The 24,906-nt window shown below is 32.8% G+C and overlaps 2 protein-coding genes across 2 annotated transcripts in view; one reads left to right on the forward strand and one right to left on the reverse strand.

Annotated features, from left to right (window-relative positions):
• LOC134705788 (uncharacterized) overlaps window positions 1-24,906 on the forward strand; it is a 474,551-nt gene that overhangs the window by 440,776 nt on the left and 8,869 nt on the right. The gene's annotated exons all lie outside the window — the stretch shown is intronic.
• LOC134705162 (vitelline membrane outer layer protein 1 homolog) lies at window positions 791-7,219 on the reverse strand. Its single transcript, XM_063563915.1, has 4 exons — window positions 6,792-7,219; window positions 5,470-5,573; window positions 2,665-2,856; window positions 791-1,052 (listed from the first exon to the last, which is right to left on the reverse strand). The coding sequence occupies exons 1-4, from the start codon at window positions 7,108-7,110 to the stop codon at window positions 807-809; spliced, it is 861 nt and encodes a 286-aa protein (XP_063419985.1). The 5' UTR covers window positions 7,111-7,219; the 3' UTR covers window positions 791-806.

Genomic DNA, 24,906 nt, shown 5'->3' on the forward strand with positions numbered 1-24,906 from the left:
AATTATTGAAAATCACAGTAATACGGATTTTTTTCTAAACGCCTTCAGATATTGGGCTGATGTTTAGTTTGTGAGTTAACTAGATGAGTTAAGTTTCGTTTCGTTCCGATTGTTTGCGCTGAAATTACGGGCTTTAGACATAAATTATTGAAAATCAGATTTTTTTCTCTATCCCCCTCCAGATTTTGAGATGATTTTTTATATGTGAGACTGCCATCATGTTTGTGTCCACTTGTGTTTATATTGAAATTGCAGATATTTCAACTTTTTGGGACGGGGCATCTTTTGTCGCTTTGACACATCTAGTTTAAAACCGAAAGTGCTAAATTATTGAAATTTACAACAGACAAATTTAACAACATTAAGTACGGTATCGTCTTCATCCTGTCCTTTGTAAACAGTTTGAGACACATGAGACAACCCGTTTAATTGCTGCCTCTGAATTTGAGATGTTAAGGAAATTTTGCATTTTTTGGTTAGTATCTTGATTATAAATATAATGTATAGTGATAATCTGTACAGAGCAAAAATATGCAGCAAAGAAAGCTCTATAAATAACTAAACATGATTAAAATTATCAATTGACCTATTTAGGAGTGAAATTCCTTCAAAGTAACCTTTTCACAAATGTTCGTACATTTTTAAGTTATATTTTAATTTAAAAATATAGCAATCTTTTAATTTGAAAATAAAGCAATCTTTTAATTTTAGAATAAAACAATCTTGAAACATTTTTGATTTTGTCACAACTACAAAAGATTAAAAATCTTTAACTATTGTACATGTTTCTAAAGTGACAGTAGCGCTTAATCACAACAAAAGAATTTAACATCATTTAGTGCGGTATCGTCGACTCCTACTCCTTGGTCTGGATGGATCTTGGTTTTTATACCACAAATGGCACTGTTCACTGGACAGGCGTCACTCCACTTGCCGTAAGAGCCATATGGTCCATACCCAGGTGGATAGCTTAGGTCGAAGTTGCCATTGTCCTTGAAATTTCTGCATTTGAATTTGACATGGTTGGCACCCGTATTATCCCTACTTTCGTCCTATCAAACAAATAAAAACACGCTGTTTAGATTTCACCCACTTAGCAAGAGCATGAATTTAAGTAGTCTTATGTATATGGAGCTTTTATGTCGCTTTTCGATAATTCAATAAGGTAGAATAGTTTGCCAGTAACATCTTCGTTTGGATTAGTATTATAATAATTTGTTTTCTGTTTGAAGAGGTTCACTAGTAAGATAACTCAATCAATTTGGAACTGTATGGAATGATCTAATCGTTAGATGGCGTATCTTTGCTTTTTGTGTGTAAAATGTTTGCGTTGAGTTGGTTGAACATTATTGAATAACCGTTTCACATGTGATATCGGATATGTTCCTTACGTCGTAACAACAATCGCTTTCTTATTCATGAACTTGACCTACTGAATTAGACTATTTATCAGATTTGTTATAACTTGAGCAACACGACGGGTGCCACATATGGAGCAGAATCTACTTATCCTTCCGGAGCACATGAGATCACCCTACTTTTGTGGGGTTCTTGTTGTTAATTCTAAAGTTTTCTATGTTGTTTCATGTGTAATATTGTTTGTCTTTTTGTCTCTATCATTTTTAGCCATGGTATTGTCAGTTATTTTTCGATTTATGAGTTTGATTGTCCCTCTGGTATCTTTCCCCCCTCTTTGTGATCAACAAGACTGACTTTAACATTGTAAAATAGAATAAAATTGTGTAAAAAAGGGACGAAAGATACCAAAGGGATAGTCAAACTCGTAAATCTAAAACAAACTGACAACGCCATGGCTAAAAATGAAAAAGACAAACAGAAAAAACAATAGTACACATGACACAACATAGAAAACTAAAGAATAAACAACACGAACCCCACCATAAACTAGGGGTGATCTCAGGTGCTCCGGAAGGGTAAGCAGATCCTGCTCCACATGCGGCACCCGTCGTGTTGCTTATGTGATTACAAATCCGGTAAATAGTCTAATTCGGTAGGTCAAATTCATGAAAGGGAAGGGGATTGTAGTTACGACGTAAGGAACATATCCGATATCATTTGTGAAACGGTTATTTCATATATACGGGGTCAGTATATTCCATATTGGGTGAGAGCGAAGCTCGAATCCCCATATTGGATTTACTGACCCCATATATACCGTATTAGGTCACTAGCACAGTATGTAACGAATTTATCTTATTTACTATCTTAACGTGTGACATCTTAACTAGCGACCTATCAAAATGCGCAAGTATTCAATACTGTTAGCATAAAGAAACGACTTCTATTGATCCTACAAAAACAGATACCAACAATAACAACTTGTTAGATTGAAATGTGTTTTATGAATTTATTTCAATCTTAATTATAAATTTTTTCGTCTGTTGAAACCTTAACGATTTTTCTCAGTACCGTTTTTTTTCATAAAGGGACGTACCACCACTACTAAGCGTGTACGAAATAAGCCCCGCCTCCCTACTACTTTATTTGGTATATAAAGGGACGCAACCTAATATGAAGTATACACGGTATCCACGAGGTCGCTTTTAATTAATCACATTCCTAGAAATCTATAGGAGGTAAGATAGTTGAGAAGTATTAGGTATCTTTAGATGTCAAACACACATTTAAACCTAGTCGACTTACATTGTTTTCCTGTACTTGAAGAGAGAAAGAGGTCATAAAGGTGTTAGCTGGACAAAGTGCTTCCCCAGTCCAATCTCCCCATTTCTGCTGACCAGAACTTGCTTTATCTCCACAGCGATCACCTCCTCTACTGCCACATATTATTTCAATAGAGTTTACTTCGGTATTATCTGTTTCATGCGGCCGTTCAATCTGTAAGTTAAAGAAAAAAGTAAGCAGTTTAAATTATGTATGTATATATGATATTCTCAATTAACGTAAGTTTATATACGTGAATTTGATGAGACTGTTATTAAAGTGAGAGGGTTAGCGCTATAGAACCAGGTTTAATCCACCATTTTCTACATTTGAAAATGCCTGTACCAAGTCAGGAATATGACAGTTCTTGTCCTTTCGTTTTTGATGCGTTTTGTTTTTTGATTTTGCCATGTGATTATGGACTTTCCAAATTGATTTTCCTCTGAGTTCAGTATTTTGGTGATTTTACTTTTTGTTTCATCATTGACATGTGGCTTATCCTTACCTAAGACGAAATAAACAATTTCAAACATGTATTATACGCTATCTTGATTTGACGTCCTAATTGACATTCCTTTAAGGATGCTTCCGATCTATTTCGCTTGGTATTTTTCTTCTGGCCTGTGTTGATGGACTTCATGATTTTGAGCTTCTTATTTGTTGACAACACTTATCTGTTCTCAATTTAATTTCGTCATCGTGTTTTTATTTACTGCGAATCTAGCATGTTAAAAGCAACTTTGATTTGATCAATAACATCCAAGAGCAATAATAGTTGTATGCCTAGTGAATTTGAACTTACATTGGAACAACAGTTTACGTGTAAATGTAAAAAAATATTCTAAGTTTCCTTTTGTTTGTTTATAGATATAGGAAGATGTGGTGTGAGTGCCAATGAGACAACTCTCCATCCAAATAACAATTTAAAAATTAAACCATTATAGGTTAAAGTACGGCCTTCAACACGGAGCCTTGGCTCACACCGAACAACAAGCTATAAAGGGCCCCAAAATTACTAGTGTAAAACCATTCAAACGGGAAAACCAACGGTCTTATCTATATAAACAAAACGAGAAACGAGAAACACGTATATATTACATAAACAAACGACAACTACTGTACATCAGATTCCTGACTTAGGACAGGTGCAAACATTTGCAGCGGGATTAAACGTTTTAATGGGCCCAAACCTTCTCCCTTTTTCTGAAACAATAGCATAACATCACAACATATAAAAACATACGATAAAATATCAATTGGCAGACTTAACTCAATCAAAAAACGTATGATTAGTCATATTGACGATTTCTTCTGTTTGTTCACTGAACCTACGCTTTGGATCAATTAAGACATCTAAGTTTTAGGTTAGTAAACTATTCATAAGAATATTTGAGAAGACACCAGGTATCTTTAGATGTCGAAGACACATTTAAACCTAGTCCACTTATTCTACGTCTGGCTTATTAAAGTATAATCCTGGTACCTTTGATAACTATTTACACCACTGGGTCGATCGAATCAACTGCTTGTTGACATTTCGGCTCCGAGAGTTTCACCAACCAGTAGTCAATACTTTGATGTTGACATGAATATGAATCATACGGTCATTTAAATAAATTTCCTTTTGACAAAACTTAAAATGTTTGGAAAAATAAGGATTTTCTTATCCCAGGGATAGATTATTTTAGCCGTATTTGGCACAACATTTTGGAATTTCGGGTCATTAATGCTTTTCAACTCTGTACTTGTTTGGGTTTATAACTATTTTTGAACTAAGCGTCACTGATGAGTCCTATGTAGACGAAACGCGCGTATGGCGTATTAAATTATAATCCTGGTACCTTTGCTAACTATCTAGATAATATTATCCAATAATTAGTTTCAAACACTTGTTACCAACTGTGATGATCATCACTATAAACGCATATCTTTCATCATATTGTACCGTCGTTTTAAATTTGAATTATTCATTTATAAACAAAAAAAATATATCTATTTTGTGTTCGTACATACGTGAAAAAAACCCATTTAATTTACTACAGAGACAAAAAGTACTTTCTAAATTGACCAAAATTGAACAGTACATATTCCGTATGGTAATACAAATAAAAAGAATCTTTTTTTTTTACACACAAAAGGAGCAATCAGTTAAGTTTCTATAGTATTTAATCAATTTGTCAGATAATATTTTTGCATTATTCTTGTCAATGAGACATACTTAATAAATTCTTTCAGTTTGAGAGAAGACACATACAGGTTTTTTTCACAATAAACAAGGAAATATAATATACATTTTTTTTTCTTCGATTATCGTTGGTAGCACATAAAGAGGTTCTTCGGTTGATTGTCGATGCAAAAGTTTCTTCACCTCGATTCATTAGTTGATTTCAAAATAAATTTCGCTCACAACGTCATGTAACAGAATTTGTAGAAACCCCGTTTTCAAAGAATTGTTAATTGATATAATTAGTAACGCAGGTGAAGCAGACAATCGTTTTCTGTCGAAATATGAGAAGAAACGATATTATAATTTGAGAACACATATAATTTTTCTATTTCTAATAAGCAACCGAAATGAATATTCATAACGGATGATTCCATAGTATGATTATATATTCCGAACTGATACATAAAGGACGGACATTGTATGTATTGATTTTGAGTGTCGACTTCATGCTATATAACGTATAACAGCAAGTCGCCCCTTGTGTACCATGCAACTAATAACTTTAATTAAACAATCTATAGTTCGCTAGTAAAGGGTAACGTGCATATACCTAATCATACCTTCATTTTGTAACCAATTGCGTAATGACCTTTTGTACAAAACTCTTCATCTGCCCATTCACCCAAAACTCCGCCATTCGAAACAAACAATATCTTAGTATATTCTAAAATACGCAAAAAATTAACATATAACATAACAGTCTTACTTTATTAGTTTTAACTTACAATAATAAAATGTGTTACAAAATTGTAAGATACTATTTATAATATGACCCAAACACATGATTAAATAAACTTATCATAGATACCAGGACTTAATTTAGTATATACGCCAGACGCGCGTTTCGTCTACAAAAGACTCGTCAATGACGCTCGAATGCAAAAAAAGTTGAAAAGGTCAAATAAAGTACGAAGTTGAAGAGCTTTGAGAACTAAAATTCCTTAAAGTTTTGCCAAATACAGCTAAGGTAATATATGCCTGAGGTAGAAAAGCCTTAGTATTTAAAAAAATCAAAAATTTGTAAACAGTAAATTTATAAATATAACCATATCAATGACAATTCATGTCAGCACAAAAAGTGCTGGCTACTGGGCTTGTGATACCCTCGGGGAAATAAATCTTCACCAGATGTGGCATCGACCCAGTGGTTATAAGTAAACTCATCATAGATACCAGGACAAAATTCAGTATATACGCCAGACGCGCGTTTCGTTTTCAAAAGACTCATCAGTGACGCTCGAATAAAAAAAAGTTGAAAAAGCCAAATAAAGTACAAAGTTAAAGAGCTTTGAGAACCAAAATTCCTAAAAGTTTTGACAAATACAGCTAATGTAATCTATGCCTGGGGTAGAAAAGCGCACGCTCATTAGTGTATATATTTCTGAACTGGTTATCAGCTTACAAATGCTAAAAGATGAGTCAAAATGTAATTTGTAGGTCACATTTTCACACTAACGGAAACTAGCTAAACCATTATTTTTACCATTTGATAATGCCTCATACATATCGATTTTGAGGACATATTAGCGAAAAATATCGGCACTATAACTAATTTTGGCACCTGCTTTGTAACTCATGTAAAGTAAAACTGCAATAATAAATGTCCACACAAAGTCGGATGAATAAAATTAAGACGGAAACGGTCTTATGAAATAGGCAGCTCGAAAACAAGTTAGAAAGTAAGAGAATGATAGAATAAGCAATTTCAGTTTATGTTCAATTTTGTTGACAATATTTTGACATGTTTGATACGAAAAATTATGGCTGCTTACTAAAATTGCGGGCATCCATGATATCATTCAGGGAACAAATAAGAATATTCTGAACCTCTCGTATCAAAAACAGTTGATTGAAAAACAACATTAGAAATGGTTTGACTTACCGCCATATTTGCGTCTGGTGTGTAGGAGGTTTGAACCAGACTCGTCATCAAAAACCGTATGACAACAACCAGACTGTCCGAGTTTACACTCTCGAGTCGATGTAGCATAAGTTATCTCACAGCAGTTGTCACTGTTTTGCAAACAGACGTTTGCACACTGGCTTTGTGACATTTTCCCTATTGACGTTAGATTCACTAACCGTATTTTCTTATTTCTGTCTATTATAAAGTTTTCCTCTCTTTTCTGATACTTCCCAACAGTTAAACTTGCGTTTTGTAAAATTAATTTTAATATCAAAACGATTGTAAATAATTTCATTATTGAGAAGAATGAAAATAAATATTAAAAAAGATTAGAATCAGAGATTAATTCAACTGCATTTATATGGGTTTCTGGTTGAAACCTAAAATTTCTCATGTACAAACACGCGAAGTTCACTAAAATATGTCTTAAGTAAGATGAGTGTTCGCGCTTTTAAGGAGTCGATATTGACTGGCGTGTCAATCATGACGAAAACAAGTGGTATTGAGACTAGGAGGAAGTCAGCTGTATTAATATTAATGACATGTTCTACGTTCTATATATTGTTCTTGAACTCTCAATAACTATAATACCATTCATACGACGCAGAAATCTGTGTTTTCTAAATTTTGTATGTCAGTGAACTGCTGATAGCCATCTGTTTTAAGTGAATTCTATTTATGATCATATTGTTGAACCATTTTGACTTTTTCATTTTGTTTCAAATATTTTTTCATTAATTTAAAAAAAATGGATATAGCAAAAGAGGGACGAAAGATACCAAAGGGACAGTCAAACTCGTAAATATAAAACAAACTGACACGCCATGGCTAAAAATGAAATAGCAAACATTCACGTTCCGATCGCAATACATGACACCGTAAACTATACTTTTTCTAGTGTTTTTTCCTTAATAAACCGATTGGCAGCTGTAAAAAAAAAGAATACCCAAGCAGTCTGCATTACATGAGATGCCAAGCTTATTGTTTCCATCTGTTAGTAGATCTGTTGAAGCTATAACTTATATGCAAAGATAATGCAGTTGGTCGTCAGCAAAATTTCAGACCATAAATAAAATAAAAATCTATGATGATTGATTTTCTATTCTATTTGTTTTACCCTTCACACAGAAATATGACAGTTCTTGTTCATTTGTTTTTGATGCGTTTTGTTATTTGATTTTGCCATGTAATTATGGACTTTCCTAATTGATTTTCCTCTGAGTTCAGTATTTTTGTGATTTTACTTTTTGGTATGACAAATGGCGGTTTTTTTTTATTTTGCAGCAAAGTTAGCTCTATAAATAAGTCAACATGATAAAAATTGTCAATTCAGGAGTTATTGCCATTTAAAGTAACTTTTTCACAATTGTTCGTAAATTTTATATTATCTTTGAATTTGAAAATAGAACAAACAACTGAATATTGTCTGACGAAAATAACGTCACTAACAAAAAAAAATGAGTTCGTTTCATTCGTAGTAGATATCTTTTATTTGCAATAGACAATGTGAAAATTATGAAATAAAAGTACTATTTCTGTAAACATAAACAACAACAAACAGAAACTTGAAAGAATACAAAATTCAGTGTGATACCTAAAACAAAAATGTAACTCATTATGTGTTAAGATTGTTTCAAAAAGTTATCTTTCAATTTCAGAGTTTCATCTTTTATAAACTGAAAGTGCTGAATTGTTGAAATTTACAACAGGAATATTTAACATAATCAAGTGCAATATCGTCTTCATTCTGCCCTTTGTAAACAGTTTGAGACACATTAGACAACCCGTTGTTTTGTTGCTGCCTCTGAATTGGTGATTGTAAGGACATTTTGTAGTTTTTTGGTTACTATCTTGATTATTTATTATAATTGATAAAGATAAACTGTACAGAAAAAATGTTCAGCAAAATAAACTGCAATAATAAGTCAACAGATTAAAATTTTCAATTTACCCCTTTATGAGCTATTGCTCTTTGAAGTAAAATTTTTAACAATGTTTCGTTAAGTTTTGTTATCTTTTAATTTGAAAATATACCAAACTTTTAATCTGAAAATATAACAATCTTTTAACATTCTGAAGTTTTCAAAACTCCGAAAGATTAAAAATATGTAATTATTGTAAATTTTTCTATAATGACAGTAGCGCTTTATTCACAACAAAAGAATTTAACATCATTAAGCGCGGTGTCGTCGACTCCTAGTCCTTGGTATGAATGGATTTTGGTTTTTATACCACAAATGGCACTGTTCACTGGACAGGCGTCACTCCACTCGCCGTAAGAGCCATATGTTCCATACCCAGGGGGATAGCTGAGGTCGAAATTGCTCATACTGTCTTTGAAATTTCTGCATTTGAATTTGACATGGTTGGCGCCCGTGTTATCTCTTCTTTCGTTCTATTAAACAAAAGAAACGATAATGTTTTGATTTCATACCACTAGTTATATATAAGCATACAAATTTCCAACACATTTATTTCAAAGGCGCAGAAGCACTTCTATGATACATGTTGGTATTACTAACCTTAGAACATTTTAAATTGATGTTTAAACCTTAATTTTGTACAAACTGGAGTAGGCTGAAGAAGGCTCTATGGACAGATAGTTCTGATAAAATTCCTTGAATTATTTGTTCTCGGTTCGAAAAGAGGGATAATAAATACCAGAGGAATAGTCAAACTCATGAATCGAAAATAAACTGACAACACCTATGTTAAAAATGAAAAAGACAAACCGACAATTAATAGTACACAATAAACAACATACAAAAGTAAAGACTACGTAACACGAACCCCATCAAAAACTGGGTGGTATAGCATGTACTCCAGAGGGATAAGCATATCCTACTCCACATGTGAAGAGGTTCACTAGTGAGGTAACTCAATCAATTTAGAACAGTGTGGGATGATTTACTGTGGGTTCATTAATTTTGTGGGTATCAATTTTCGTGGATTGAGAAAAACTTAATTGAATATTTGATTACGTGGCTTTGCAAATATGTGTACATAAAACAATAACCGATTTTTAATTCGTTGATCATTTGAATTCGTGGTATACTTGTACATACACAACCTACGAAAATTGATATCCAACGATTAATAACGAATTCACAGTAATCGTTAGTTTTTGTCTCTTCGTTTTAGTTTTTAAAATGTTGTTTCGTTCTAAGAACCATCAAGACTGACTTTAAATATAACCTTCTGGTCATAGTAAAAAAGAATATAATTGTGTAACATTTAAAAATTGTAGAAAATACAAAAAGTATAGCATGTATATTTGGTGAGTGACCAACATTCATTAAATTATCAGTCAACTCAAACACTTACTAATATATATATTAAAAGTGCATTTGTTTATGTAATATATACGTGTTTCTCGTTTCTCGTTTTGTTTATATAGATTAGACCGTTGGTTTTCCCGTTTGAATGGTTTTACACTAGTAATTTTGGGGCCCTTTATAGCTTGTTGTTCGGTGTGAGCCAAGGCTCCGTGTTGAAGGCCGTACTTTAACCTATAATGGTTTAATTTTTAAATTGTTATTTGGATGGAGAGTTGTCTCATTGGCACTCACACCACATCTTCCTATATCTATTGGTTTCTGATATTGTGTTGGCTCATCATTGAAGGTTCATTTGTAATGAAATAGGGGAGTATTTTGTAAATAAACAAACTTGATTCAAATATTGCGTAACTATGAATCTGCTAAAGCAATGAATGATAAGAAATAAGAAATATGTTCAGATGATCTCATTTCTAACAATCGAAACACATAAGTAATATTTATCATAGATATACAGGAACAAAAAAATATCTCTATCAATAAAACAAGTCGCCAAGATTAGAAGTGTAGGAACATTGTTTATTTGATATTTTAGTATCGTTATCACATGAAAAAAAAAACCTCATCAAAGATACTAGAATTGACAGTTTGCGTTTGTGCCAGACGCTCGTTTAGTCTACATAAGACTTATCGGTAACGCTAAAAAAATTAAAAGGCTAAATGAAGTACGAAGTCGAAGAGCAAAGACAAACGTCTTTGACACTGACTTATTAAATTTGGAAGTAAAATGAAGCTAAGAATGGGTTGTTTTGTAAATGATTTTGTGTGTATTTTAACTACAATAAATTCATTTAGACATCGTATAGTTTAATATATTGAAAACAACACGTTATTAATTTATTGCGTCCGAAGCGCTTTTCTGGATTTACCTTCATCAGGAACGCTCAAAGCCAAATATTTAAAATCCGAAAATGTATAAGTACCGAAACCGTTGAAGAGCTGTATGTCAAAAGATACCTAAAATAATTAGCCAAATTCATCTAAAGCCAACTTTGCCTGAGGGAGTTGAAACCTTAGTTTCTTAATAATTTATAAATTTATAAATAGACAATTTTAAGGGTGTGTAAATTATGCATAGCAATATCTGAGAAGACATCTGATAGCTTTAGAAGACAATTAAACATTTATTGCAGATTAAAACCTAGTGGGCTTACATTGTATTTCTGAACTTGTAGAGAGAATGAGGTCAAAAAGGTGTTTTCTGGACAAAGTGCTTCCCCAGTCCAATCTCCCCAGTCCTGTTGATCAGAACTTGCTGTATCACCACAGCGTTCACTTCCTCTACTGCCACATATAATTTCAATAGCATTCAGTTCGGTATTATCTATGTCATCTTTGAATCTTTCAATCTTTGAGTCAAAGAAAACATTAGTAGTTAAAATAATGTATGCATATATGATAATCTCAATTAACGTAAGGTTATACTTTTACATAATCATCCAAATATAGGTCTGTAAGATGAAATGAATAATTATAAACTTGTTTTAAACGATATCTTGATTTGCCATACTGATTAACATTTGTATTTTATACTCTTGGTCGATATCGCTTGATACCTTTGTTTGGCTTGTGTTGATGGACTTTGGAATTTTGAGCTTGGAACATGTTAACAACACTTACCTTTTGTTAACTTTACTTCGTGATCGTGTTTTTGTTAACTGTCGTATCTGGTGTATCCAAAACCTTTGTTTAATCAAGAATACCCAACGGTATTATTAGCCATATGCATAGTGAATTCGAACTTACAATTGGACCAATAATAAACATGTTCAAATACAATTTTTAAAACCTTTCTTTTGTTGGTATGTAGACATGTTTGTGATTTCTTCCGTTTGTTACATGAACCTAAGCTTTTGATCATTTGTCATATCCAATAATTAGTTTCGAACACTTTTTACCAGCTGTGATGACCAATATACGCGCATATCTTTCTTCAAATTATACCTTTGTTTTTTCAAATTCAAATTTTTAAATGATAAACAAGAATAATATATATATATATGTATTTTGTTTTTGTTTAAACGTGAGGTAATTTACTGCAGAGAACACAAATATTTTCTGATTGAACACAACATGGTATTGAAAAGTACATTTGCCGTATTGCCAAATAAATTTAAAAAAAACCGTCATTTTTTTAGATACGAAATATAAGGAGAAAATACGCATTTGTATTTGAATTTGAGAACACATATCAACCTTTTATTTTCAATTACTTTCGGGGTGAAAATGCAAGATCAAATTAAAAATAATAATGACTCACTAGAATGATTATACATTCCAAATTAATACATATCGGACCGTAGTTTATGTACTTTGTCCTCAGTCTGCTTCTTTCAGGTCAGTATATCCTTGTATCGACCTGATACAAAGGCTACATTTGTATAATAGCAGCAAGTCACCTCTGGTGTACCATGCAAGTTATGACGTTAGTTCTACAGTTTTATATTAAAGGGTAACGTCCATTTAATAAGCATACCTTCATTTTGTAACCAATAGCGTAATGACCTTTGGTACAAAATTCGTCATCTGACCAATCACCCGAAACTCCTCCGTTCGAAACAAACAATATCTTAATGTAGTCTAAAATATACAAAAGATTACCGCATAACATTAAGTTTTACAATTTTAGCCATACTAACAATGTGATCTATTTTGTTATACAATTGTGAGATGTTTGTTATTTATATGACCCATAAGCATGTTTAGGCACTTTAATTAAAACATGACATATTTTTTTACGATGTTACCAACTTATAAATGCTAAAAGATGAGTCAAACCTGTAACTGTAGGTCCAAAGTTTGTATTTATCTACATAATGCATGCATATTAAAAGTTATCTTACAGCGTGTATATTCTAAGGATTATGATTGGTTAAAAGCAACCGCTTGGATACCGTGTATATTCCATATTAGGTTAGTAGGCGGGGCTTATTTCAATACACTGTTAGTAGTGGTGTTATATCCCCTTTCACAAACAACATTGTGTTGATGAAAAATCTTAAACGTTTCAACAGACAATATAATTGATAAGGAACGATTGAAAAAAAATGTAAATAAACTGAGCCTGGGTGTCGTTTGTTTATGTGTGATATATTTGTTTTTCGTTCATTTTTTTTATATAAATAAGGCCGTTAGTTTTCTCGTTTGAATTGTTTTACATTGTCTTATCGGGGCCTGTTATAGCTGACTATGCGGTATGGGCTTTGCTCATTGTTGAAGGCCGTACGGTGATCTATAATTGTTAATGTCTGTGTCATTTTGGTCTCTTGTGGACAGTTGTCTCATTGGCAATCATATCACATCTTCTTTTTTATATCATCATAGATACCAGGATTAAAATATGTATTTACGCCAGACGCTCGTTTCGTCTACAAAAGACTCACCAGTGAAGCTCGAATCAAAAAGAGTTAAAAGGCAAAATAAAGTACAAAGTTGAAGAGTATTGAGGACCAAAATTCCTAAAGGTTTCGCCAAATACCGCTTAGGTACATGTAATCTATTCATGAGGTAAAAAAAGCCTTAGTATAAGAAACATTCAAGAGTTTTGCAAGCAGTTAATTTATAAATATGACCATATCAATGATAATTCATGTCAGCCCACTGAAGTGATGACTAATGGGCTGGTGATACACAATTAAAAAAAGTTGGTATTATTGGCATTATTTTAAAGGATAGGTCAAAGGAGGTAGGTTCCTAATACTAACGGCATTGATCACTTTAGATGCCATTAGTCTAAATACCACATGTTAAGAAAGTTGGTACAGTTACCATTTTACATAGTGTGCTAATGACCGAAGACGATACATGGGGTCAGAAAATTCCGTATGAAAACTGACCCAAATATCGTATTAGGTCACTAGCCCACTATCTAACTAATAATACTAATTATGTACTGTCTCTGAAATACAAACTGAATGCATTTAGTAACTTACGATTTTTTACTTCTAAGTCGTTTTACGAGATTTGAGCATCGTTTTTAAATACAACAACATTCTTAAAAAACTATCTCCAACAGAATATGTGAACTGGATGGAAGATGAAGAAAATATGACAAATAGATTAAAGTATGTATACATAAGATTAAGATTTTACCAACGTTAGAGAAACGAACTTCACAGAATCAAAGTTAAACCGTTGTTTTTACCTTTTACAACTTTGGAAATGCTGCATGCAACCAACTTTGATGACGTTTTAGCAAATATATCGGACATATTACTAATTTTAAACCTGAATTTTCACCCCTTTTAAGGAAAACTAAAATTATCAATGTTTACATTATGTCTTCCAAAAAAAAATTTGCCAGAAACGGTCTTAAGATTATAAAAGCTCTGTAAATTACTGAGGAAATAAGTGATTTAGTCATTTTCAGTTTATATTCAATGTGGTTGATAATATGTTGTTACGCCAATGATGACTGCTTACTAAAAATGTGCAGCTTTCATGATCTCATTTAGGGGAATGGGTCTTAATATTCTGGACTTCTTGCATCATAAGCAGTTTCACGATTTAAAGAAGAAAAAAAACATAGCAATAGTTTGACTTACCGCCAAATTTACGACTGCTGTGTAGGAGGTTTGAACCAGACACGTCATCAAAAATCGTATGACAACAACCAGACTGTCCGAGTTTACATTCTCGAGTCGAGGTAGCATAAGTTATCTCACAGCAGTTGTCACTGTTTTGCAAACAGACGTTTGCACACTGGCTTTCCGACATTCTCCCTACATAGGTTAGATTCACCAACTTCATTTTTTTATTTCTCTCTTTAATAAAATTGTCTTTCCTTTTCTGATATTTCCCGGTAGTTAAACTTTCGTTTTGTAAAATCAAATTAAAGATCAAAACGATTGTGTATATTTTCATTGTTAAAAAGAATGTAAATTAATAATAAAAAAAAAATATTAGAGAATACTTAAGTCGTATTTATACGGGGATCAATTCGAAACCTAAAAAAACATATTTACATACATGTTGTATTTAAGTGAGGTTCACTAAAATATGTTTTTAAAAATGAGTGTTCGTGCTTTTATTAAAAAGGTATTATCTGGGTTGTCAATCACGATGGGAGGGCGGCGAAAACAAGTGGTATTAATACTAGGAAGTTAGCTGTATTAATAATAATGACATGTTCTACGTTCATAAAGTGTTGTTATCAATCATTGAATATAAGATAAAATGATATTTTGCTGAAAATATCGTATTCTTTCTAATCATATCAATATACAAAAATTTAATCGTTCGGTGTCATCTGCTTATCATGATTTTGTTTTATCAGCACTGAAAATTAAATCTGATAAGGGATATTGAATTCAGTTAAAAATTCATTCTTTGTCAGCGAAATATTGCAAAATGAAAATTTCTGAGTGAAATGCGTTGCAAAAACACAGTTAAGGAGAAAATTGCATTGAAGTAAGACTTAATCATGAATATAAGTAAACATTTCAAGCCATACTAAGTGTTTTTTGTAGCTTTTTCTGACATTTTCGACTTTTTTCTTATATTTTGCTCAAATAGAAAACATTTTTTTAAGGAATATTTAAAAAAATAATACAGTTTTAAGTTATAAATTATTTTTGAACCAGTTCAAACAAATTATTCACTTAAAGGGAAGCATTTATGTCCCAATCATGACTGTTGTTTCTTAAATTTCTAGTTCTTGAGGATATAGTAATGGAACCATCAGAAATGATTGGATTGTTAATTGAAAGAACTTCATCAATATATCTGTATGTGAAATCAATTGATTTGGCTTATTTGATTTTCTTGTTTTTGACAAGCGTGTGAAGGAACTCCGACTCATATGAAAACAAGAAGATGGCGACAAGAAGAGGCGCACTGTTACAGGAATTCCGACAAGTTAAGATAAAAAGTCTACCTACAAATTCAACAAACATGTTGTCAATAAGAAACTCGAGTATACAGATCACTTCTTCCTCTGTGCAGCATGATTTACTTGTTTGTTCACTACTAACACAATATGCCGTATGGTATCCCAAAGTAATAAATGTATAGTATGCTTTCATTTTTATATTGATTATTTCTTGTGACGATTTGTAAATTTCACTTTGGGAATGAATGTAACAGGGTTAAAACCTCTTAAGTTTTGATAAAAACTAATATTAGGGAAAGATCGATATTTGAGATTATACAGAAGTTTTTTTTTAATATTTTGTTAAGGTAACACATATGGTTAATACCATTACGCGAGTAAACAGTTTCACAGTATTTCTTACGACACTTTTTCACTTACATCTAATGGACAATTATTTCTTCAAGCATGCAGATGATCCGGCAATGTACCTTTGTGTGTACGGTATGTTGGGTAGCGTACGTATGTATCCATTATAGTCAAAATAAGTCCTCCAACTTGCCGTTCAATGTAAAGGTCATTAAAGCCATGAAGGACTTATGATTCACCAAAATCTCATACTTGTCAAATGATATGTTTTTGTAATAGTGATTACCTGAGTGCTCATTTGATCCTGATTCGTTACCGAGACACTCGTAGTAGAACAATTTACATTTTAAGACAATATCATTTGAAATTTGTCCGAAGAACAACATGATTATAGTGAAGAGATGCTATATAATTTACAGCCTCTTCGTCTTTGAAAAGTAACTTTGATCTATCATTCTTACAGTTTTTCAACTTATGAATGCGATGTTCTATAATATACTGGTTGTTTTGACCCATTCTGACAAAGTATCGAGTTCAACTTATTCTCGTTTAGTCCGTGCTATAGCGTACTCCTCAATGGAATCCATAATTGTTTTGAAGTTATGGTTGATTTGTTTGGGTACTCCAAACTTAGGTCCATGATATATCACTTTTTGGATATGTTCATGCTGAATTATATTGAGATCCCAAGTATAATTAAAAATTTAAAGGTCTTTCCACCAAAAACTATGTCTTTTAATATGAAATTGTAAAATTAAGTTTAAAATGTCATTTCAATCGTTAAAGGATAGCTTATTACACGCTGATTCCAAAAATATTGTTTCTATACTATTTTTTTTTAAATAAGGGAGATAATTTGTTACTTCCGGTTTGAAAAATGTTACTTCAGATAATATTTGAATATTTAATTGACACTGATTCCAAAAATATTGTTTCTATACTATTTTTTTTTAAATAAGGGAGATAATTTGTTACTTCCGGTTTGAAAAATGTTACTTCAGATAATATTTGAATATTTAATTAACACTGATTCCAAAAATATCTGGTTCTATATACTTTTATATTAATAAAGTACAAAAAAACAGTTACTTTCGGTTTACACAAGGTCATTTCCGATTGTTTTTTTCAAGGTTAAATGGTTTAATACCTTTTGCCAAAAGTCTCATGGCTTTATCATGTATACATAAAAGCTAAAAGCGAGGGTCAAAATCTAGAACGTCAAATTAAGCTATGACCTTGATATCAATTTCAAGGTTATAAACCAAGGACTTCAAATCAAAAGACCATAGGTCTTAATTATATTTAGTAAATCAGTTATATCACCATACACGTATTTTTAGATACGAAAGGGGAGAAAACTCACTTTTACGTTGAACGTACACTTGCAATCAAATTTTACATGTTACGACATGTCGCAACTAACAATTTAGAAAAAAATATTTTTCGATATCTTGTACAGTTTCTGGACCTTTGACCTTGACCTAATTTTTCATTTTTTTGGACCAAGGACCTCAAATAAAAAAAATCCTAGGTCTCTATCACTTATGGTTTACAAGATAAAAATGCATATCACTTATATCAAATGCATAAGGGGAAATAAATCTCATATGGAGCGTTCATATCGCTTCGGTAAAAATAGGACAAATTAAGCGAAGGATATAACGAACAATTTTGTAATATAGATTTGTCGTAATCTTTTACGGTTGCGAAGGAGAAGTGAACACCAGGAAAACAGTTTTTGGGGAGATAACTCCTACAAAGAAAAGTATTCGGTTACGCAGGGTTAATTTCAAAAGCGCATAAACTATTCGATATCATATACCAAATATCTAAGCGACATTTTGCGAAACAAATATTTATCGCAAAAAAAATAAAAAAATCAGAAGAAAAACAATAGGTCTTTCCACAGAAAAGTGGAAAGACCTAATAATGACCAGAGGGGCTGCAAAATGTAAAGCGAGTGGGAACAGTGGTTTTGTTCTAAAGCAAGGTCATGTAATGCTTGCTTTAGATACTACGATTTTGTTGTACTTGATTTAAAATAGGAACAGGCTGAATTTGAAAATAAACAAGTGTAATTTTAGATGTGATCTCCTTGTGATGTAGAAAGTTCCTGATGTTCATTGCATCAATTCAGTTATTTGTAAACTGAACAGGACGGAATATTAAACCTATTTTCTCATGGAAAGGTTCCCATCTTACTGGTTTAAAAAGACGAAAAAGAGCTGAATCACAAACTATACTGACCAATCTGTATATTTGATTAAATAAATTAAGGCAACCATTGTCACGTGCTAAAAAAATATATCTTTTAAAATCGAGCGAATCATGACGATATGAACAAAGGTCATCAAAGTTCCTAGACGACGATCTAGATTTGGAAGACTAATTTACATTAACCAGATTTTAATCGTAATTTTTTATTGCCCAACGATTTTGTCTGAAAGTAATTTCAAATAAGCTAATTTCCATCACTGCAGGCTGGATTTTGAAATTTCCTACTCCTTTGATGTTATCACTGCAACCACATGGGATTGCAGTACATACTTCCCTTATCCAGAAAATATCTATCTTTCCAAAAAGGAATACGTAGTAAAAGGCTATCGATGTGGTGGTTAATTTTCTTAATGATACATACTTTCATAGATTAAGAAGGTTCATAGTCCGGTTTCCTTTATATGGTTATAAAAACTCTGAATTGTGGATCTGTATCATCAGACCGGTGTTGATACACCCTACTACGCCATGTTTTTTTTTTAGGTAAACCAACTTAAAGTAGTCCACACAAATGACATTCATTTCCTTAACAACATTGTCCCTGGAACAGTCCAGACGCTCAAAAGATTTAGAACAATAAGTTTCCTTGTTGTGTTAATAGTTAAGTCATAATGATTATAATATTGGTTATTTCAAACATTACTGTCAAGTTTTGTAATAATCAATTTGTAATATAGGATTGTTGGTGCGGTAATAAATGTTCTCGATGGTGCATGCTTTCATAGATAAAGAAGAATCATGGTCCGGTTATTCAAATTAATTTAACGTATTTATACTAATTGATTATGAAGAATACTTGACAGAAATGCATATTATAACCAGTATTACAAAGGAAAACAATCACATTCATTTTTTATTCAACAAAAACGTTTTCTTTATGTGTAATATCACAACATCATAGTACTCCACATCCGATTGCATATGAAAAGGGTCGACTAAAATATTCCCTTGTATTTGACAGGTGTTGGAAATAAATCCTACATTACATTTCCGTAAAACACTTCTGAGTCATAAACACATATCTTGAGTGTTTCAAATCATCAATAGAATATTTTAGAACTTAAGGTTACATTGTTACTAAAGCTTGTACACATGTAAAAGAAGACAGAACATTTTATTGGCTAACTCCCAGTGATAGTTATTTACTTATATGCAATGAAATGTTTTGTAAATTTTGTCTGTAGTACTGAACAGAATTAAACATTACTCATGCCAATTATTTATTATTTGGAACGAGGATAAATTCTGTACATTTTTTTTGAAAAGTGGAAATTTAACAAATAGTGCGGTGACTGAAGGCAGATTTTTTTTAATTTAATCTCCCCACCGAACACACACCTATATAATATATCATTGGAAAGAGGAAATCGTGTACTATAATACTATGCCTGTCGTCATGACTTGATATGGTCACATTTTTTTCAAATTGAGGTCAAAGGTCATATGTAAAAATCTTTGAAAATTTGGGAGGGTTTGAATTTTGACATTTTTTTCTATTTCTAAACTATACCTAAATACAAATGATACTGTTTTGGCTTTATTAAGTTTGTTATTATACATTAACCTTAATCAATGAGATTTTTGTTTTATTAAAAAAAATCCTTAAACGACGTTTTATAAACAAAACTTCAAAAATCAAGTTTTCAACCTATTTAATGTTTTGAGCACCTTAACCTTATGAAAAATTTCAATTTCGGTTAAAAAATCAAGTGTCATGCAGGGCAATACATTAAAATTATTTTCTAAATCATTTTGGCTGAGGTATCAAACCAAAGCAATATAACTCTTCAGTCAAATATGACCTCAAATTGAATTTGCGGATACTTCAGGTTTTTTATAGACTACTCATTGTTTTTGGTTGTTTTTCACAGTTATTACTGCTTCCATAGTATAATCTGTTGTTGTGTATTTAACTCTGGTAAATATCTATTATATCATAGGGTTTGTACCTATATCCCCCTTTTTTTCCTTGCAACGTACCACAAACTTTAAAAGTATTTCATATAAGAAAAAGAAGATGTGATATGATTGCAAATGAGACAATTATATGTAACTCTCTAAATGAGACCAAATGAGACATAAATTAACAATTATAGGTCCCGTACGGACTTCAACAATGAGTAAAAGTTATACTGCATAGTCTTCAATTCCCGAAATGAATAATGTAAAACAAACGAAAAATCTATCGACTTGATTAATATACAAAATAAATAAGAAAGAAACAAATATAGTTTATAGGAAAAAAAACCCGGCAAACACTGCATTACCGTCTCGTGACTTGAAACAGACACATACAGAATGTGGCGAAGTATAACTTGTTTAAGGGCGCGCCAACACTCCCCTTACCTGGGGCCTGGGACCGTGTGTACCAGTGCAAAAAGCTTTATACATAATCAACCGTCATCCCCATCATCTTCTTTTTCATCAACCGTCACAAGACATGTTTTAATATTTCTACACATTTCACTCCTGGCCACATGTTTGCACATGAAAGGTTCTTCTCAAAGCAAACACCTTATTTTGAGTTTTTCTTTACAAGTACAGTGTTCCTAAAAAATAACAGCTTCAAACCATCCCTATCAATTTATTCAAAATTTAACAGAGCTCTAAAGGTTTTTTTGGAAAGAGCGATGGCATCCATATGCTTGTCTGCAAAGATACTGGGGAAACATTATCCGAAACGAACACACTATCTTGAATTCGCTCAATTTCATGGTTGGCAACACATTGGGTAGCGTACTAGCGTCACACTTCAATTTTAGAAGCATAAAATCCATTGGCATTCAAAGTTTCAACAAGGTGTTTTAAACAAAACTCGTGGTACATTTGTAATGTCAATCCTAAATGAAAAGGAGGGGGAAAAAAGGCCACTTAAACGACTCACTCAACAGTTGATTAGCATTTACGCAATTTCTCTGGTGCCATTTTCCGAGAATAGTCTTGGCTGTATGCAACTGCATCGAGTAACCATAAAATGAATTGCGATAAATACGAAGGCATTGGCTGAACTGAAGAAGGAAGAGACAATTCATCCGAAGTTGGGTATTCTTCTGTAGAGTATCGATGTCTTTTCTAAGCATACATGAGCGGAATAAAACATCTGTCCGTGATTTGTATCTATTACAGTTGACATTGAGATTCCGAGGTCAGTTTTCAATTGACTAGCAGCTGATATCGCATCTCAAATAGTTTTTTTGCTACTAAATATTGTTATAATATTTGCCTTGAACTTGTTGAAATTGTTTGACAACTGAATTTCCATAAAAATCAAATGATAAAATTGAGAAAGGAAATGGTGAATGTCAAAGCGACAACAAACCGAGCATAGAGCAGACAACAGCCGAAATGAGTTTAGACTACATTTTACAAGTAGAATGTTTTAAATCTGAATCAACAGGAAGGAAAGATATGTATTTTATTTCGTTTGAAATAGGGTTTTTCCCGTTTGCTATTTGTAGTTAATTTTTACAGATGAGAACTAGTATAACTAGTTCGGATACTGGTTTTGTAACAGTATGTACTATTTATAAGTTTGATGTTAAGTGCAGGAGGCACGAGGAAAGTTTTGGCGGTTTTATGGGTGTTGTTTAAAGGTACTATATAAAGTTTGGGATTTAAATGTATTAGTATCGAAGGTGCTCGCAGTTACGTCGGGTTGAAGTTGGTCACATAGGTATATGTGCAGTTGCTGCTATGTTTATTGTACGTACAGACGTTGGAGGCATTAGCCGGGGGAAAAGAAACCATGCGAAAGAGGAACATGTTTTCACACGACGGAGTTGAGTATAATGTTGACTTTATTTACATTCTGAAATCATGCCTGGAGATCGTATTATTAAGTTAGAAGCGAATATCAATATATTTGTGTTCTTTTTAAAAAAAAAAAAAAAAACAAAAAAAAAAACTGTTTTAAGCTGGGGTCACACATTCACGATTTTTACTACCGTTCTTGATAGGACCATTCCCGATTAAAATTTATTAAAAGTCTGATCAAGATCCTGTGAATCGTGGATGGAAATTCAAACTTAAATTAAAATTTGTAAAAAAAATAATTTGATCACGACAACAATCAGATAGTATTCAGGAAGCACCGATATTCAACCGTTTCTAAGCGAATATAGTCCCGATAATACCGTTCTGAATCCGCTTCTAATCCGATTTGTATTTTTCGCCAGGTAAAATTCGACCGAGTCTGTCACGACTGCGTCCCGACTCTACCGAATGTTATCCGACTGAGATCAGACAGTGACCGGACAGTGAACCGACGCTGACGGAAGTTATCCGTTCGAAAAAACGTAATCCTATCAGAGTCCGCTCTATCGCATTGCAAACGGTTTTGTCTGGTCTCAGTCGTATTGTATTCTGTAATTGTCGGGACTCTGACGTGGGTATCATTGATGCCCGCGTCACACTGTCCCAATTTTTATATACGATGGACACCCAAATGCGAAAATTGTAAGTTCGTACGAAGTAGGTCCCGATCTCGTTAAAATACCAAAAAGTTACCAAAGCAAGTACGATGAATAACGAAGTCTATACGATGGTGCCGAAATTATATACGATAGCAAAAGATGGACATACGAAAGTTAATCGAAGACGGGTATTTAAGCTTCATATCTCAGCCAAAGCCTACACGATTGATTACGAAGGCTACAGGATGGATTACGATGATGACGCGATGACCATACGATGTCTTAAACTTAGTTTATTATCCCCTCGCCTACTAAATGTAAGTTGCGTGTAGATAAAATTGTTATGGACACTCTAGAACCAAAATGCTCAAAACTTGGTATGGTGTTACTCGTTAAGAATATCTTACGCGCGATTGACTTTAAAGTTCAAAGGTAAAGGTCACAGTGGCAGTTGTAATACAAGGCAATATCACCCTTGTGGACACTCTAAAACCAATATGCTTCAAAAGATTTTTACCACATTTGGTATATTGTTCCTCCTTGTATTGATCTGACATTTTTTACGTTCAAGGCCAAAGGTCAAGGTCATACAGATGGACTTGTTTTTTTCTCCTTGAAATACCATAATACACAGGAAATTGGTTGCTCATTTTTTACCTGCTGGTTCTAAAGACAATATTTAAGGTATTTCCAGTAACTGAATGTTTTGGTTGATTTCTAAAAAAACAGTTTATGTATCATATATGCATATTCAATTGACCATTTTCTGCATGTGTCATATACAAATATAGTGTCCATATTTGTCCCCAATATGTTACATACGAGGGGATGCCACGCTCGACATTACCTTGTTTGAACTGTAAAATGTGCACTAGTCTGAAAAACCACCCATAATTATGCCCATGTTTACTGAGCTAAGGCAATGGAACCTTTATTCAAAAAGAGCTCTTTCCAGGAGAATATCATAATAATATAGACAAAAGGAAGGAGGTGGGGAAAACAACAAATGCGGCAAACTATGACATATAGAAAACAAAATGGTTATGCACGGCTGGTAATCTACACACGCAGAGCATTTGGTTCTGCAATGAAAACCGTGAGAGGATTTTCCGGTTGTGCTTGAGTGGAGCAATTGTCTCCGCTTCGAAAGGTAAAAACATTTCTGAATCGCAATTTTCTTATTCGACTGATCAAAATATTGAAAATCGTAGAATGCTATGCTGTGGTGAATACTCGAACGAAAAGATACATATATCATTCACTGCTGTACGTGGAGTTGAACTCCTATAAAATCAGTTGCCGCACGACAATTTGCCTAAAAAAGTGACATTTACATTTTAAAATGGTTGTAATTACAGACCCTCAAGTTCAAATTTACTTTTTATTCGGTCAAAGGTTATGAATGTCGGTTTGGGCGGCGTGTACGCTGTCCGGTGTTGATCGACATCTCAATAAATCTATAAACATCATATTTTCATAATGACATGCGTGAGGGGATCGGTTCTGATTGAGGACATCGTGAATGCGTGAGGGGACGTGAAATCATAATATTATATCCAAACTATGAGTCTTTGAAAGTTGCTTACTTGATGTGGTCAGATTGTTCATAGAAGTAAGTAGTAAACCGTTGTCGAAATTCATAAATTGATTGAGAAAAAACGAATTCGGACTACAAACTAAAACTAAGGGAAACACATCAAATATAAGAGGAAAACTACGTAACAACAGCAACACAAAATTAAACTTTAACACACACAGAAACGAACATCTTTTATAGCTGACTATATGCGGTATGGGCTTTGCTCATTGTTGAAGGCCGTACGGTGACCTATAATTGTTAATGTTTTTGTCATTTTGGTCTTTTGTTGATAGTTGTCTCATTGGCA

This window comes from Mytilus trossulus, chromosome 2 (assembly GCF_036588685.1).
Source record: "Mytilus trossulus isolate FHL-02 chromosome 2, PNRI_Mtr1.1.1.hap1, whole genome shotgun sequence".
Lineage (NCBI taxonomy): Eukaryota > Metazoa > Mollusca > Bivalvia > Mytilida > Mytilidae > Mytilus > Mytilus trossulus.